At 45.6% G+C, this 17,022-nt stretch overlaps 1 protein-coding gene across 2 annotated transcripts in view; it reads right to left on the bottom strand.

The window, feature by feature from the left end:
- The window catches only part of FANCC (FA complementation group C), a 290,830-nt gene that overhangs the window by 66,865 nt on the left and 206,943 nt on the right, over positions 1 to 17,022 (bottom strand). For both annotated transcript variants that reach the window (XM_088470282.1, XM_088470283.1), the window contains exon 9: positions 6,007 to 6,059. In XM_088470282.1, the coding sequence (XP_088326408.1) occupies positions 6,007 to 6,059 (53 nt within the window). The remainder of the gene's footprint in view (positions 1 to 6,006; positions 6,060 to 17,022) is intronic.

The following is a 17,022-nucleotide window of genomic DNA, read 5'->3' as shown; positions in this document are numbered from 1 at the left end:
GAAACTCGGGCCGAGTGTGGAGCACTGCCCTGTTCCCATAAAAAACCAAGAAAGGGGGTTTACAAGAAAGAGCCCCTAACTCAGAAACACGTCTGACCGAAGCAATGGCCAGAAGGAAAACAGTCTTAGCTGTTAGCCATTTAAGATCCACTGAGCCCAGTGGTTCAAACGGCGGTCCTTGGAGAGCCCTCAGGACCACAGCCAAATCCCAAGGCGCCACAGGTGGAACAAAGGGCAGCTGAATGCGGAGAACACCCTGCATAAAGGTGCGCACATCCGGGATTGTAGCAATCCTACGGTGAAACCAGACAGATAGGGCCGAAACCTGTACCTTCAAAGAAGCAAGGCGAAGCCCATGATCTAGTCCCGCTTGCAGGAAGGCGAGAATCCGAGACAGACGAAACTCCCGCGGTGCATAACCTCTCGGTCGACACCACTGGAAGAACGTATGCCACACGCGATGGTATATCCTCGCGGAAGACGGTTTCCGAGCTCGTAACATGGTACGCACCACAGAGCTGGAAAACCCCCGGGACCTCAGCATGGCCGTCTCAACAGCCACGCCATCAAAGACAGCCGAGTCAGGTCCGGGTGAAGGCAAGGACCCTGAAACAGAAGGTCCGGTCGTAGCGGCAACCGCAGAGGACTGTCCACGGACAGACCCTGAAGGTCTGAGAACCAGTGCCGTCTGGGCCACGCGGGAGCTATCAACAGGAGCGTCCCTCCTTCCTGTTTGAATTTCCGGATTACCCGTGGAAGAAGGGAGACCGGAGGGAACAGGTATGCGAACCGGAACGTCCACCGGACGGACAGAGCATCCACCAGAGACGCCCCTTCGTCTCTTGTGCGAGACCCGTACACCGGCAACTTGTTGTTGTGCCGGGACGCCATGAGGTCGATTTCTGGAAGACCCGACCTGTCCACCAGTAGTTGAAAAACGTCCGGGTGCAGGGACCATTCCCCCGGATGAACGTCCTGGCGACTTAGAAAGTCCGCCTCCCAATTTAGCACTCCCGGGATGAAGACCGCTGATATGGCCGGATATGGCCGGAAGATTGCGCTCCGCCCAAACCAGGATCCGAGAGACCTCTACGAGAGCCGCCCAACTGCGAGTTCCTCCTTGCCTGTTTATGTAGGCCACGGTGGTAGCGTTGTCCGACTGGACCTGCACCGGGCGACCCTGGAGAAACCGCTGTGCCTGCTGGAGAGCATTGAAGACCGCACGGAGTTCCAAGATATTTATTGGAAGCTCCGCTTCTGTCGGCGTCCACCTGCCCTGGAACAAGTGTGGACCCGAAACTGCTCCCCAGCCCCGAAGACTGGCGTCCGTTGTCAACAGAACCCAATTTGGAACCCAGAACGGACGTCCCTTGTTGAGGTGGGTCGTCAGTAACCACCACGCAAGGGACAGGCGAACCTCCTGGGTGAGCACAATCGTCTGGGACTTCAGAGACTGAGGCAGCCCGTTCCACTTGGACAGGATCAGGTGCTGCAGAGGTCTGGAGTGAAACTGGGTGTATTCCACCATGTCGAACACCGACACCATGGAGCCCAGTAACCTCATCGCCGAGTGTAAGGACACCCAGCGGCTGTGCAGGCAACTGCGCACCCTTGACTGTAAAGCAGAGATCTTGTCCTCCGTCACGAAGATCCTTTGCTGTCCCGAGTCCAATAAGGTTCCAAGATGCAGAATCCTCCGAGACGGGATTAGAGTGGACTTCTGCCAGTTGATTAGCCAGCCGTGCCGTTGCAGCAGTGCAATGGTCAGGTCCAAGTGGCGTAACAGGAGTTCTGGAGATCCTGCCACCAATAACAGGTCGTCCAAATACGGCAACATGCGGACTCCCTGCAGCCGCAGAGAAGCCGCCATGACCGCCATGACCGCCATCACCTTGGTGAAAACACGTGGTGCTGTTGCCAGGCCAAAAGGTAACGCCCGAAACTGGAAGTGGTCGCTGCGGATTGCAAACCTGAGGAACTGTTGATGGCGCAAAAGAATAGGGACATGCAGGTAAGCGTCCTGTATGTCCAATGACACCAAGTAGTCCCCAGGTTCCAGCGCCAGAATGATGGACCGTAGGGTCTCCATCCGAAACTTCGGGACCCGCAAAGACTTGTTGAGTGCTTTGAGGTTGAGAATCGGACGATATGACCCATTGGGTTTCTGTACCAAAAATAGATTTGAATAGAAACCCTGGCCCCTCTGGGAGAATGGAACAGCCACTATAACTCCAGCCTGGAGCATAGTGTGCAATACCTTCCGCAGCTCCGTAGCCTTGTTCCGGTCTGATGGGAGACCCGTGGTGAAGAAGCGAGCCGGGGGTCTGTGCCGGAAGGAGGGCGTATCCGTGGGAAACCACCTCCAGAACCCAAGTGTCTGTCGTAGTGGTCGACCAACACTGGGCGAACTGTAGCAGGCGGCCTCCCACCCTGGGATCCCCCAAAGGGAGGCCCGGACCGTCAGGCCGCAGGCTTGTCATCTGGCTTGGGGGCCGGACGTCTGGTACTCCATGCCTGCTTCCGGGGCTTGACCGATTTCTTAGGGCCAGCCTGTCGAGGAAACGACTGTGGTTTGGGCCTGCCCTGGGCCCTAGATGACCGAAAGGACGATGGTCCCGAACCAGAAGGAGCAGCGGCCGACGGGAGACAAGCAGATTTGGCTGCCGCCAGCGTGGCCATAATCTTGTCCAGATCCGGACCGAAGAGAACTTCTCCGGTAAACGGCAACGCTTCCAGACCTTTCTTGGAATCTGCGTCCGCCTTCCAGGATCGCAGCCACAAGGTGCGACGAGCAGCTACCGCTGCTGAAGAAATTCTAGACACCAGAGTACTAATGTCTAGAGCCGCCTCGTTGATGTAGGTGGCCGAATCACGGAGATTGCCAATCAACTCCGCCTGTTCGGCCGGACAGTCGGATTCAAAAGAAGCCTCTAATGAATCCGCCCAGCGCTCCATCGCTCTGGCAACCCAGCAAATGGCCATAGCCGGCCGTGCTGCCCCCCCTGCAAGGGAATAAGCGGACTTCAGGCAGATTTCTACCTTGCGGTCCGTAGCATCCTTAAGGGAGGACATGGATGGCATCGGCAATGTGGCACTACGGACAAGACGGGTCACGTGAGAATCCACCTGTGGAGGGGATTCCCACTTAGCAAAATAATTATCCGCGAACGGATAAGCCACCGCCAGGCGTCTCTGCGGCTGGTATCTTTTGCCAGGTTGTTTCCACGCCTCCTCTAAATGGTCCACCAACTGACCCGAAAGAGGAAAGACTGTGGCATCGCCCTTCACATCTTTGAAAAAGGCATACTTAGATTTAGCCGCTGGGGGAACTTCGTCCTCAATCACCAAGGCTGTGCGGACCGCCCGAATAAGTCCAGGAATATATACTTTGGACTTAGTATGGAGAGGTTCCTGATCGTAAGGATCCAGAATCTCCCCATCATCAGACGTCCCTTCGTCATCCTCATAAGGAGCGGACAGAGACGCCACCGGCCTTTTATGAGGCCGCATCACAGACTCCCCTTGCAACACATACGACAAGTGCTGTACAGAACTCGTCAGGGAGTTAACCCACGCTGGCTCCTGAGAACCCGGGAGCGGGGAAATAGGGAGACTGTGGGGTACCACCAATTGTCGTGGGAACCCCTGCATGGGTGACGACACCACAGACTGCTGGGACAAACCCATCGGAGTAAACGCGGGCTGCGGAGCTAACTGGCCCACTAAAGCTGTTAACGCCTGAGCGAAACAAGCCCAGGGCGGCTCCTGTACCGGTGCTGTAACCGTAATAGGCCGCGTCATGGACAAACACTGCCGGCAAAGGCCCTCCGCGCTACCCTCCCCCTCCGCTAACGGTACTTTGCACGTGGTACACTGTAGCCGGAGGGGAAAATCACTTTCAGACATGATGGCAGCACGTATGTGACCTCTCTCACCAATTAAGTATTAAATAGGCGAGAGACCACCCTGCAGCACCGCACCGCAAGGGCTTTAGCAGAAGAACAGGGACAGTAATAAAGCTGACAGTTTAGAGAAGAAAAGTTACAGGCAGCGCTAGCACAGTCACATACAATGCAGAGAAATAACAATTCCTGCACTAACAGCGCTGATCACTCAACTACACAGACACAGGGCCTGGTAGGACACAGCGCTGCATACACAGACCTGAGCCACAGCGGAGGAGAGGTATGCGGGGGGACCCAGACCACGATGCTTCCGTCCAGCGCTTCCAGCAGCGTTCACCATGCGTTCTGGAGAAGATGGCCGCCGAGGAGCAGAGAGGAGGCTGGCCTGGGGGAGGAGCGCTGCCACAGGACCAGTCGGCAGCATGCAGAGAGGGCTGTGTGCAGCGGGGGAGGCGCCGGCTGTGAGACAGGGAAGGCGCGCTCCCCTGGCATGCATTTAACCCCTGGGACGCCGCAGCGCTACCGCTCTGCTGCGGTCCGCTGTCCCAGGGGGTAGTGGAAGCGCAGGTTGGTCGCCTGGCTCCATGCTGCAGCCAGTCCCCAGGGAGCCCCCTGCCTGGGGACTTAGGACCATGTGATCAGCGGGGACCCACCGCGGGACCCCGCTGCTTACCTCTGTCCCCCTTGAATCCGGCCATGGTCTGGAGCATCTGGGGTCACCGCTAGCTGTGACCCCAGACGCCCACCAGCATCCCCGGATCAGTACCGGCGTTCTGGTACCGGCGGGGTGTAGGGAAGACAGCATGGACGTCAGGACTGACTGTCCATGCTGTTCATCCAGATGTGCAGCCACAGCTGCATGAAGAAAAAGCTTCAGGGGCTCTTCTAGCCCCCACTCCAACAGGTGCACCCGACTCCGGCCGGGCACCAAACTAAACTGAGGTGCCTTGGCCCGGGGGCGGGGTATAGGAGGGGGACCTAGTGCATCCTGGGAGGCTGAAAGCTTAACCCTTTGGTGCCCTGCGACTGATGTCACACCTATACCCCAAGGTATCCTGTGGATACCCTATGGACCCTGAAGTAGAAAATGTAAATGTAAAAAGTGAAATGAATGAAAGTGGACATTTGCCAGTTAGCCATGTACATTTTATGGTGTATCTGCAAACTCGCAAATGCAGAAGCATCCCCCATTTACAGGGGGGAATTAAAAGTCTAGGAATGAAATACAATAGATAGACAATAAGGACTACTTGTGCAAAAACAGATGCAGTGGAAAGAGAAGCAAGTTCTGCAATTGTGCAAATTGTAGATGATGATTAGTGCTCCATATTACCTTACTCTAGCTAATACCACCACATAGATAAAACAAATAACAAAAAAAGTTTTCCAGCACAATACAACTTAAATCTACTTTTAAGTGTGTACACTGATTTACCAGTGTACAGTTTTACGCATATAACTATATTAAAACGAAGTAAAAAAGTAGCTTTTTTTTAACACATATAATGACTAACCTATGACTGGAATATTGTAGTCTCAAAGTATATGATTGGACTGGTAAAGTATCATTTGGACAATACAGATAATATTAATACATACGTAGAGATGTGTCCTCATACATCTAGCCTCAATACACCCCAGGTCCTGTGCTACTTTGCTAGCATCTGGCATCTTTTTTTTTGCTGACAATGCATCTAAGTCGCAATGTGATGGGACTATGAAGCACCAGCAGACTGTGCTGATTAATTTGACATGCGACTCTTGTATATCTGTGTGCACCAGAGTCTGTATATGAAGCACAATGGAACTTGAAGTGAAAAAAGCTGTCTCCGCTACACTGACTGTAGCACTTTGTATACAGATTTAGAGACTCAGTTGCACACAGATATACAAGTGTCACATATCAAATTAATCAGCACAGTCTGCTGGTGCGTGACTTAGACACATTTTTTTCTTTTTAAATGTAACAAAGAAGCCCGGCGCTAGCAGCTTCTCACAGGACCTGGCAAGCTGAGATGGGCTTTTTGACGCAACTGCAGCAAAGATGTGTAAGGACACATCTGTAAATGTAATGTGGTTGCTGTCTGTAACAAAGGCTTACCTGAATATGTCATCAGTAACTCTGAAGATGGCCGGGTGACATGCAGCTTGTGGCTACAAAGAAAAACACAAGTGAATTACATAAAGGCATGTGCTGCCTAATGCCTTAAGCTTAAGTGTGAAATAAAAACAAAACTAAACAAAAAAACGTTGGAGTTATATGTAAGCTGTCAGGTTAACCTCTACCTCTCCCACAAAATCATTTATGTTTTCAATGTTTTCTCCTTCAAAACATTTTGATGGAAAATGGGTATCTCTCGCTCTCTCTCTATACATATGTACACATGTATGTATGTAAAGGAGACAAAAAGGCAAGTGCTGAAGGTGCAGCATGTATCGGACATTATACAATTATTCAGACATATTTCTGTGTATTTTATAGAAGTGTATATGGGATTATCTGTTGACATATCTGTTGGTATAAGATGTTTATGTAGAGTACAGTGATTGATAATAACATATGTAATGTATTGCTGTGTGGTGTTTGTGAGTTCTCCCTGAGCCGGTGTGCACTGATTACCTCCCTACTACAAAGACAATAGTAATTGCCTTCTGACAAGTAAAGCGTGTGTACAGTACGTGTACATATGGTAGACAAAATAAATTGGGGCAGGGACTGATTTGATGCTAATCCTAATAATATGTGAAATGAAGTTCATATATGCAGCTTGTTCAATTTCCTTACAATTGTACAACTTTGCAGAATTACCAGCCTCAGTGATGCTAAAAGAAATAGTTTAAGGTAGACTTGAAGTCTACTGCATTTAAGTAGATTTAAAGTTCTGATATTACTGGCAAAGACAAATATAATGTCTTCCTGATAAAAACAGGATGCAGCTTACATGACTCCCAAAGGCTACAGAAAAAGATTTTGAAACAGGCTACTTTTCCAGAAGTGTAGAAGACATCCAATCTTTCCAGTGCCATGAAAAATGCATCAATGTCACCGTTTAGAGAATTTGAGGACACAAAAGTCTACTGCTATGATCTTTACTTAGCTCTCTCTTTTTTGGAAGTAAAACACACAATCAAGTGTGGAAAATAGTAGGTTCCGTATATTTGAAACAGTAAAACAAGTTCACACTTTCCTAAAAATAAAAAAGGCTACAATATAGCAGGCTACACTTGTTAAACACAGGGCTTGAAACATATTTTTTTCACCCAAAAATTGTGAATCACTTTCACCAAGTACGTACATTTTTATGGCAGAATTCCAGTCCTCTGCACCAAAGAATTTCTTCTGTTACACATTAATGTTGTTTGTGTATAACAGTCCACTCGAAATCAATTTCTAACATAAACATGATTGGTGCTGGTATCTCTCTCTACATGTTGGGTACAGAATGGGGGAGCTCGGGATTCCGGCGATCAGAATCCCAACACCGGCATCCCTACAGGGTTAGGACACGACACTTGTCGGTCAGTATCTTATCCCTCCAACCTCTCCCTTTCCCTCTCTCACCGGTGCCTAAACCTTACCCTCCACCCCACACCCTAAACCTCCCCCCTTAGTGCATAAGCCACCCCCGAGTGCCCCTAACCCCAGTACCTACCATCGGAAAGCCGGCGGCAAGTTTCTGACAGGATTCCGGCATCGGCATTCTAAGCGCCAGCATCCCTACTGTCGGTATTATAACCACATCTGCTCTCTACCAATGGAAGATGAGTACTACCTAATGCACATGCATATTTACATGCACAGTTTCATTTGCATCAGGGTAGTGGAGTCGAAGACAATTTTGAGTAGTTACGTACCGACCCCAGCTTCAAAATAAAAATGTATAATATATCACGGTTCAAAGGAACTCCCACACCGGAAATAAACAAGCTTGTACGGACACAAAAAGCAATTCAAGCTTGAAAATGTCCCAGGATAGGGACGAAACGCGTTGCTGCCCATTGCCTGGAGTATACTGATGCCCCAGAGTTATACTTGGATTGCTTTTTGTGTCCCATACAAGCTTGATTATTTCCGGTGTGGGGGGTTCCTTTGAACCGTGACCGTGCTACCATATGTGTGGTGAGAATATTCCCGTCACCAGCTGAGCGCTCTGAGACACCTGCGATATACAACTTTACTCGTGGAGCCTGGTGGGGTCACATAGCCGCACAGGAATCCGGCAGCTTGTGCCCGATACTTATTGAGGGTTAACATAGCTGACTAGGCTGTCTGTGGAGCTTAGTGGGGAACCACACAGCGCAGTGAGATCTAGCCACTTGAGTTTATGCTGATTACCAGACTCTCCCAGCTACTCTCAGCTAAACAGCACGATGTATCTATAAACAAACGGTGGACACATTGTATCTGATCTACAGGTATTATATACATCTTGATGGAAACAATTTGCACTTTATCACTTTTACAGTTAAACAGTTTTTATTATGAACCCGGGTCATAACATTCTCTAAACTTTTAAAGAACATTACAATTCTCTAATGAACTACAACTCATCTTTCATTTTTTCATTAATAGTTTACCTATTTATTAAGTTAGTATGATTAGTCTATATTGTTTTGTTATATGTATCGCTTATTGATTATTTTTTAAATTAATTTGTAGGATATAATTTTTATATTATATTTTAACTCGTCATATTAGATTGATTATATATTTCCAACCAGCGCGGTACTGTTTTTCCATTTAAGAGAAATTATTAAAATTAAATTCATAGCTTGATGCATATTTACTTTCATTTTAATATAGCAATGTTTTTTAACAAAATACATTTTACATTAAATTTGTTATTGCCAATTAATATTCATTACAGTCGGAGTTGGACATTAGTAATATAGTCGAAGGCAACTCCACAACTCTGACTTGCACTTGTAAATGTGTCTGGGACACTCACTGCTGTGTCTATTTTATTTATTTTAACTTTCCTTAAATCTTATTTTAACTTCCCTGCATAATATTTATAAAAATGTTGCACAAGTAATAGATACATAAGCTGGCCACACACTAGACCAACTTACATCCAACCAGCCAACTAGTTGATTGGTTGGAATGAAAATCTGGTAAGGTATGAAAGCAAATGACAATCAGCAATTTGCTCCCAAATGCCGTAAAATGGACAAAAACTGCTGTTTGAACAAATTGTTTAGATCAAACATTTAACAAAGTTGTCTGACGACCATTTTCATTTGTTTTCTGGCATTTAGGAGCAAATTGCTGATCATCAGTTACTCCCATACATTACCAGATTTTCATTCCAACCAATCAACTAATTGGCTGGTTGGATAGATAATCTTTAGATGTGTGGCCAGCTTAAGGTCTTCGTTGGAGCAAATTTGGATTTAGTACCTGGGCATATGTTACAGGTAGAATTAAATGTTGTCCACCATTAATAGCAGGGCCACGACAATGCTCAGAGTCAGGACCTTAGCTAGGGTAGTGCGGCCGGTGCCATCGCACAGGGCACCACAGGTCAGGGGGCGCTGTCTGTGCCTGTCAAATTTCTGTTTATTATCATTCTTGCTTGTAGCTTCCTTTTATTTTATCCCCAGCATCTCCTGGTCTCTCCTATCTCTTCCATGGCCCTTCCCCATGAAGCCATGGCCATTTTTTGTGTGCATTATGTCCCCTTTGAAAAATGAGGGGGGCACCAATGCTCTTTCTGGCACAGGGCACAAAAATGTCTAGTTACGGCTCTGCTCAAAGTGTAGTACTTCAAATACATAAGATTGTCTAATCGGTTGAAACGTTTACAATATATTTATAGTTTATGTTTGTATTATACAATACTAAAATGGACTACATCACCACGGATAATCTCTCAATGCTCCATAAATTGTTTTTATGAGACATCAAGTTTTAAGCACATGACATACAATAATACCCATTTTATGTAACATAATGAAAACATGTGTAAAATGTTTTCTTTCAAATACTGCCACCTAGTGCATATAAAGATGAATTTCTATTTCATATAGAAACAGTTCCAGGCTGTTTGATAGTAGCTGGTTGCAGTAATAAATATATTACTGTATTGAAAATAATTGCACTTTGATTAGTCAAACGTAATACAGACAATGTTTGTATAATTACACTGAAGTATCAGGTGCATACAAAGCACAGCACAACATAACAGGCCTGATTCAGAGGTAGACGCGGGAGCGGCTGCTTTAGCGTATTTTGCCGTATTTGAGACTGCGGCTTTACACTAATCATGCTACAAAGTCCTTCCCTGGTGTACATCCGTGCATATGACTGTGCAAGGACTGAGACACCCACTTCTAGCATCTATACACACTGCATTACTACCTGGTGCATAAAGACATAAACATGGGTCGCACCATTGAAGCTTGCACCATCCCTATGGTAGGTACAGTTTATCTGTCTGAGTATAGACCTCCTATGTGAGCGGCTCTGTACGCAACCGCTTTCAGCGTTACAGCCATGACACTTCCATAACACACCCATGAAACCCTATCTGCATGCGCCTTTTTGCCACCCGTTGCCTCCTATCCATCGCCGCAAAAAGCACCCTGCCCTCCAGGAGGAGGGCAAAAAGTGCCCTGCCCTCACAGCCTGCGGGAGCCGTTCTCACCCGCGGGACGCAGTGTCCCGCGGGTGGAGAAACATGCGGTGACCCGGTCTATGCGCCCGGCATCTATTCTCCCTGTCTGCAGGGCTTGGGGGCTGCCCGGCGTGTCCGTAAGTGCCGGGCACGCCCCCAAGAGTGACGAAAAGGGGACGCGTCTTATAGACACGCCCCCTTTTCCGATGACCACGCCCCCTTCTCGGTCGCGCGCGCGTGCATGCCCTCTCTAGCTCCGGCGCCCTGCCTCCCGTCGGAGCTAGAAGGAACACTATATATATATATATATATATATCGCTAAATTGACATTTTGTCCACCCATGCATGGAGGGGAAACTGTTAAGGAAAAAAATACTCATATAGTCATTAAACTAAGAAAATCTTTGTGGGCCATGCATGTTTTCAAACGGATTTTGTTAACTTTTTTTGTATGCCTAATACAATTCCTAACAAACTTTGGGGGCTCTATATTATTTATGAAAGAGAGAATATACATATAGACGTTGCTTATACCAGTAACGGAGATCCACAGTTTCTCATTATTACTGTGTGGGAAGGTCTCGGACGCAGGACGCACCAGATAGGAAGGGTTAGTTAGTGTGCATATTATAGTGGGTTGTAAGAATGGGACGAGCCATCATCAAGAAAAAGGAATTACACTAGGGATTCATTCACTGACCTGTGTGTTCTAAAGATTTAGGGCATAGCACTCTTTTACCCTCAAGTGTTAGCGCTTTGAATCACAATGACAGGCATTAAAGGGGCCGCAATACAATAGAGGCGATGATTCAGAGGAAGCAGTTGCAGTAGAAGCCGCAGCCACTACTGCATCTTTATTATAATGTCGGGGCTTATGGGTATCCAATTAAGACGCCTACTGGCAGTGGCGCGCATCCACCGTTGTGCATACAAGAAGCACTGATGATCATTGACCGCACCATCGGGTTGCTCCTGCCTATGGCAGACACAGAATGTCTGACGGACCATGGCTGCAGGTCTAGGTGGAACAGCGCCTTTAGATCTCCATGCAATTTCAAACTGGTAACCATCAGGAAGTATGCTCAGAGAGAAAACATCAGGCGCATGCACCCAATGCTTTCCCTGCACCTGGCTCAGAATCACCCCCCAGAATGAGCAGCAGAGACCATGTAATACAGCATTCCAGAGACCGCAATACAATAGAAAATGGTCACACATTATTCTCAGCCCCTGTATGTTTTTATAGAAATGTTCATATACGCCAACACTATGGGATAGATTTACTGAAGCTTCTAAAAATGAAAAGTAGAGGTGTTGCCCATAAAAGCAGATCATAGCTATCATTACTCTATTGCATCCAGGAAAATGGTAGACAGAAGCTTTAGTAACTCTACCCCCTACGTATCAATTTATATCTATTTAGGCCTATTTTACATCCATTTAGTGCTGTCTGTCAATTGTTTTTGTGTCAGTACAGGTGACAGTCCTGTATAGAGACCGTATCTAATTATTGGCTGTTTATACCAATTAATTTATACATAATTTTTACATTTCAACATAACAGTGCGAAAAGTAGCTCTCATTTTCTCCACATTTCATTCACCAACAGATTTTATGTTTATTAAGCTATTTTAACATTTTTAGCACTGTCTTCAAGGGCTGTAATCAGGGGTGTGCAAGTGGTGCCGTTGCCCAGCGCACTGCTACGACACGGTCTATTATTTTCATGTGGGAAATGGTCACTGACACCTCGGCTAGTAGTTTCGAAAAAAACAGGCCAGACCCACGCAGGAGAGAGGATTTCCTGAGCAGAGCAATTTGAGGCAGAACAGGAGTCAATGGATCAGGGAAGCACAGCAGAGAGTATTTCTACTTTAGTTTCGGTACATAAACACAATATTAAAATGTATATAGCTGTTGTAACAATGTTCTCTTTTATACCTTGCACCCCAAAACTCTGGCTTTCAAAAGTAAAACCACCACTCAGTTATCAAGGTCATGTGAACCCCCTCCCGATCAATCTACCCTTCACCAAAAAACAATTTGGCACTTACAAGTTTCTCCACTATTCATGGTCGCTCCTTCTAGTTCCCTCACACAGGGAGATCATCACCCTGTTAATAGAAGTTGTCTGCCACATTGAGAGATGCAAAGGACCGGGTACATATAACCAAAATGTGTTTAATTGCTGTGCCAGTGCCCACCAAATACCAGCTCCCTGATCAGCCTAAAAGTTTACAGGAGCTCACCTATCTACTGCAATACTTTGTATTTCAAATTTATTAAAAAGTACATTTTGAAAATCTTTGGATATGTTTGGATGGATCGCTTATGTTGTATACAAAACATTTCATCATGGGCTAAGCTTTCTGCAAAGTTACTTTTTTTTTTTGCAACAAATTAATACTTTGGGTGAGGACAATGTGAGTGTGATTCAGTGCTTAGAAGCGCTGCAAGTTTTGTACCTATAAAATCTCAACATTCATTCACTGCAGAGTAGATCAAAATGAATAATGTAGCCACATTGGGTTGTGGGATATCAATGCAGATCTCAGCTTGTATTCAGAGTTGGCCACAAAATAGCAGTAATTATTATCAGCGTGCATTTGCACCATCCCTATCTTTGGTGGAAGAGATCCATCCAAAATCAGACGGATCTCTACGCACGCTCACCTGGGAGAAGTTTGTAATACTCTCTACACACACAACACGCCCTCACTACACTACATTTATAGTTGCAGCCCAGTTATACCCACTCAGCACAAAGCAGACATGAGGCTGAAATGCATATTATTGTGAATCCCCGGTAGTTACTCAAAGTTGCCAATGCTTAGCTATGGCGCATGCACGGTATGAAAAATCACAAGATTTGTCTGCAAAATAAACATACATGCAACTCCGAATCAGCCAAAATAGATGCAAAGTGCAAGTATATTTTATCTCACATTATATGTTATTATTTAAGACTTTACTTCAATTTCCAAGATTTGAATATAATACTGACACCCGAAAAAACAAACCCTGAAAGCAAGGCAATGATGTGAAGCACAAGATAAACTAAATTAAGGTTTTGGAATGGCCAAGTCCTGACTTGAATCCAATTGAGATGTTGTGGGAGGACTTTAAACAGACAGTTCATGCTTGATACTCCTACAATGTGACTGGATTAAAGCAATTATGCAAAAATTCAGAATAGGCAAAATTTTCTCCATAGTGATGTGAAAGACTGATATCCAATTATCATAAGTGTTTGGTTACAGTTGTTACTGCTAAAGGTAGCACAACCAGTTATTAAGTTTAGGGGGGAAATTCATTTTTTGAACGGGTGATATACAGTCAGGTGCATAAATATTGGGACATTGACAGAATTTTCATATTTTGGCCTCTATTCATCACCACAATTGCTTTGAAATGAAACAAACAAGATGTGCTTTAACTGCAGACTTTCAGATTTAATTTGAGGGTAATTACATCCAAATCAGGTGAACGGTGTAGGAATTACAACGGTTTCTATATGTGCCTCCCACTTTTTAAGGGGCCAAAAGTAATGGGACTATCAACTCAAAAGCTATTTCATGGACAGGTGTGGGCTATTCCCTCGTTATTTCATTATCAATTAAGCAGGTAAAAGGTGATTCTAGGTGTGACATTTGCATTTGGAATCAGTTGCTGTCGACTCTCAATATGAGATCCAAAGAGCTGTCACTATCAGTGAAGCAAGCCATCATTAGGCTGAGAAATCAAAACAAACCCATCAGAGAGAAAGCAAAAACATTAGGTGTGGCCAAATCAACTGTTTGGAACATTCTTAAAAAGAAAGAACGCACCGGAGAGCTCAGCAACACCAACAGACCCGGAAGACCATGGAAAACAACTGTGGTGAATGACAGAAGCATTATTTCCCTGGTGAAGAAAAACCCCTTCACAACAGTTGGCCAAATCAAGAACACTCTCCAGGAGGTAGGTGTATATGTGTCAAAGTCAACAATCAACAGAAGACTTCACAAGAGTGAATATAGAGGGTTTACCACAAGATGTAAACCATTGGTGAGCCACAAAAACAGGAAGACCAGATTAGAGTTTGCCAAACAACATCTAAAAAAGCCATTACAGTTCTGGAACAACATTCTATGGACAGATGAGACAAATATCAACTTGTACCAGAGTGATGGGAAGAGAAGAGAAGGAACTGCTCATGATCCAAAACATACCACCTCATCAGTGAAGCATGGTGGTAGTAGTGTCATGGTGTGGGAATGTATGGCTGCCAATGGAACTGGTTCCCTTGTATTTATTGATGATGTGACTGCTGACAAAAGCAGCAGAATGAATTCTGAAGTGTTTCGGGCAATATTATATGCTCATATTCAGTCAAATGATTCAGAACTCATTGGACGGCGCTTCACAGTGCAGATGGACAATGACCCGAAGCATACTGCAAAAGCAACCAAAGAGTTTTTTAAGGCTAAAAAGTGGAATGTTATGCAATAGCCAAGTCAATCCCCTGACCTGAATCCGATTGAGCATGGTACATACATGCATAGTTTCCTACAGTTGTTTCCTCACATCACTTTGCTGCAGTCGTGCCAAAATTCCCTCTTGGCGCACCCGGTCCCGTGAGACTCTGCTAGTGCCATGCGTCTTTTTTTCTGAAAATGTGTCTAAGCCACAATGCGATGCAACAATAACGCACCAGGAGACTGTGCTGATTAATTTTATATGCTTCACTTGTATATCTGTGTGCGACTGAGTCTCTCAATCAGCATGCGAAGTGCTACGATGCAGCAGCCGCAGCTTTTCTCCACACTAAGTTCCATTTACACACTCAGTTGCACACTGGTGCTTCCTAGTTGCATCGCATTGCAACTTAGGGCCGTATTCAATTTGAGGCGAAAAGTCTGTATCGCGTGTGACGTCATTTCGCCAGGCGGAAACTTTTCACCTTATTCAATTTCATAGACTTTTCGCCTAAGCGGAAAGTCAATGTAATGGACCCGGTGGAAAAGTTTTGCCTATGAATAGCAGACAGAAAAAAGTGCAGAATTGGGGTTTTGGGGTGCAACGTTGTGGGAACCCCCGTGCAGCCTTAAAACACTCCCCCAAAGGTAAACTGCGTCATGAAATAAAAAAAAAGGACTTAAGAACACCCCAAATAATTACTTTCAGTTTGGGGGCGAAAAAAAAACATAGTTGGGGGACAAAGTTAAAAACTAGCGAAATAGACTCCAGGGTGGTCCCCAAGTATGCCCCAGGTGTTTTTTTATTGCAGGTGCTTGCGGCAGGTGGATTTTACACAATTTTTTAAAACTTTACTTTAGCAACTTTAAAATATGCTACCCCCTATTTTCAGGTACCCAAAATTTGCTGGACTAGTTATTTTCACATAAAAAAACAAAACCTAAAAGCTATTCTTCACCCCTTATGCTAATACGCAAAACAGCACCTATTAAGACCATTTAAATACACCAAATACCTTCAGCAGGCCAATTCGGGGGTATCCATAGTGATCCCCCATGTCAGTGCATCTTTTGGGGGGTGTCAGGCTGATTACCCCGTTTTGGAGAGGACTTTCCGCCTGTTCAAGTTTCGCCGGGTGCCGTTTTCGCGTACTTTCATATTGAATACGGGGAATCGCAGGGACGCGCGCGAAAAGTTTCCGCACCCAAAACACGCGATATAGGTGAAAAGTCCAGCAGGTGAAAAAGTATCGCGGGTGTGAAACTTATTGAATACGGGCCTTAGACGCATTTTCTGAAAAAAAAAAAGATGCCAGTTGTAAGGGACCTGGCAGCTCACTCACGGCAGGGTTATCACGCTGCATGGCGTATTGGGGTTAGATGAGCAAGGACACATCTGTATATACTGTATCTGCCACACAAAATGGCCAATATGCATTACAATGCCGAATTCTGTCTATGTGTACAACTTTCACAGATGCACAAAGGGAATCTACATGGCAAACACTGTTACCGACTCAATACTAGAACCTGCGAAGTGCAAAAATGCTCTAAAATCTTTGGCCAGTGCGGTTGGTGTAATGGTTAGCATTACTGCCTCACAGCACTGAGCACCACAGCCCTAACTGTGCGGAGTTTGTATATTCTTGAGTGGGTTATTTCTGCATGCTCCGGCTACCTCTATACCCTAGTGTGTATGTGCGTGTGCATGTGGTAGGGAATATAGATTGTTAGCTCCACTGCGGCAGGGACTGATGTGAATGGCAAATAGTCTCTGTAAAGCGCTGCGGAAGATGTGTACACTATATAAATAAAACTTTTTTCCCCATTTAATTAATATATTATTTGCATATGACTTGATGTATAGGTGAGCATTTATTTTTTAAACACTGTGGGATTTCTTGGCTGTTTGTGACAGAAGAGAAGGAAAAGTACATACCACTTTAATCTTGTGAAAAGCTGCAATGTCAGTAGAAAAAGAAATGAGAGTTTTGATTTTGTGCCTAGCTCTGTGAAGTATGCCTGGCAATGTCGCTTGTGTGG

The sequence above is a fragment of the Taudactylus pleione genome, unplaced genomic scaffold (genome assembly GCF_031769625.1).
Source record: "Taudactylus pleione unplaced genomic scaffold, aTauple2 ptg000095l, whole genome shotgun sequence".
Lineage (NCBI taxonomy): Eukaryota > Metazoa > Chordata > Amphibia > Anura > Myobatrachidae > Taudactylus > Taudactylus pleione.
The sequence above is the reverse complement of the archived record's forward strand: the minus strand, read 5'-3'. Positions and strand labels throughout refer to the sequence as shown.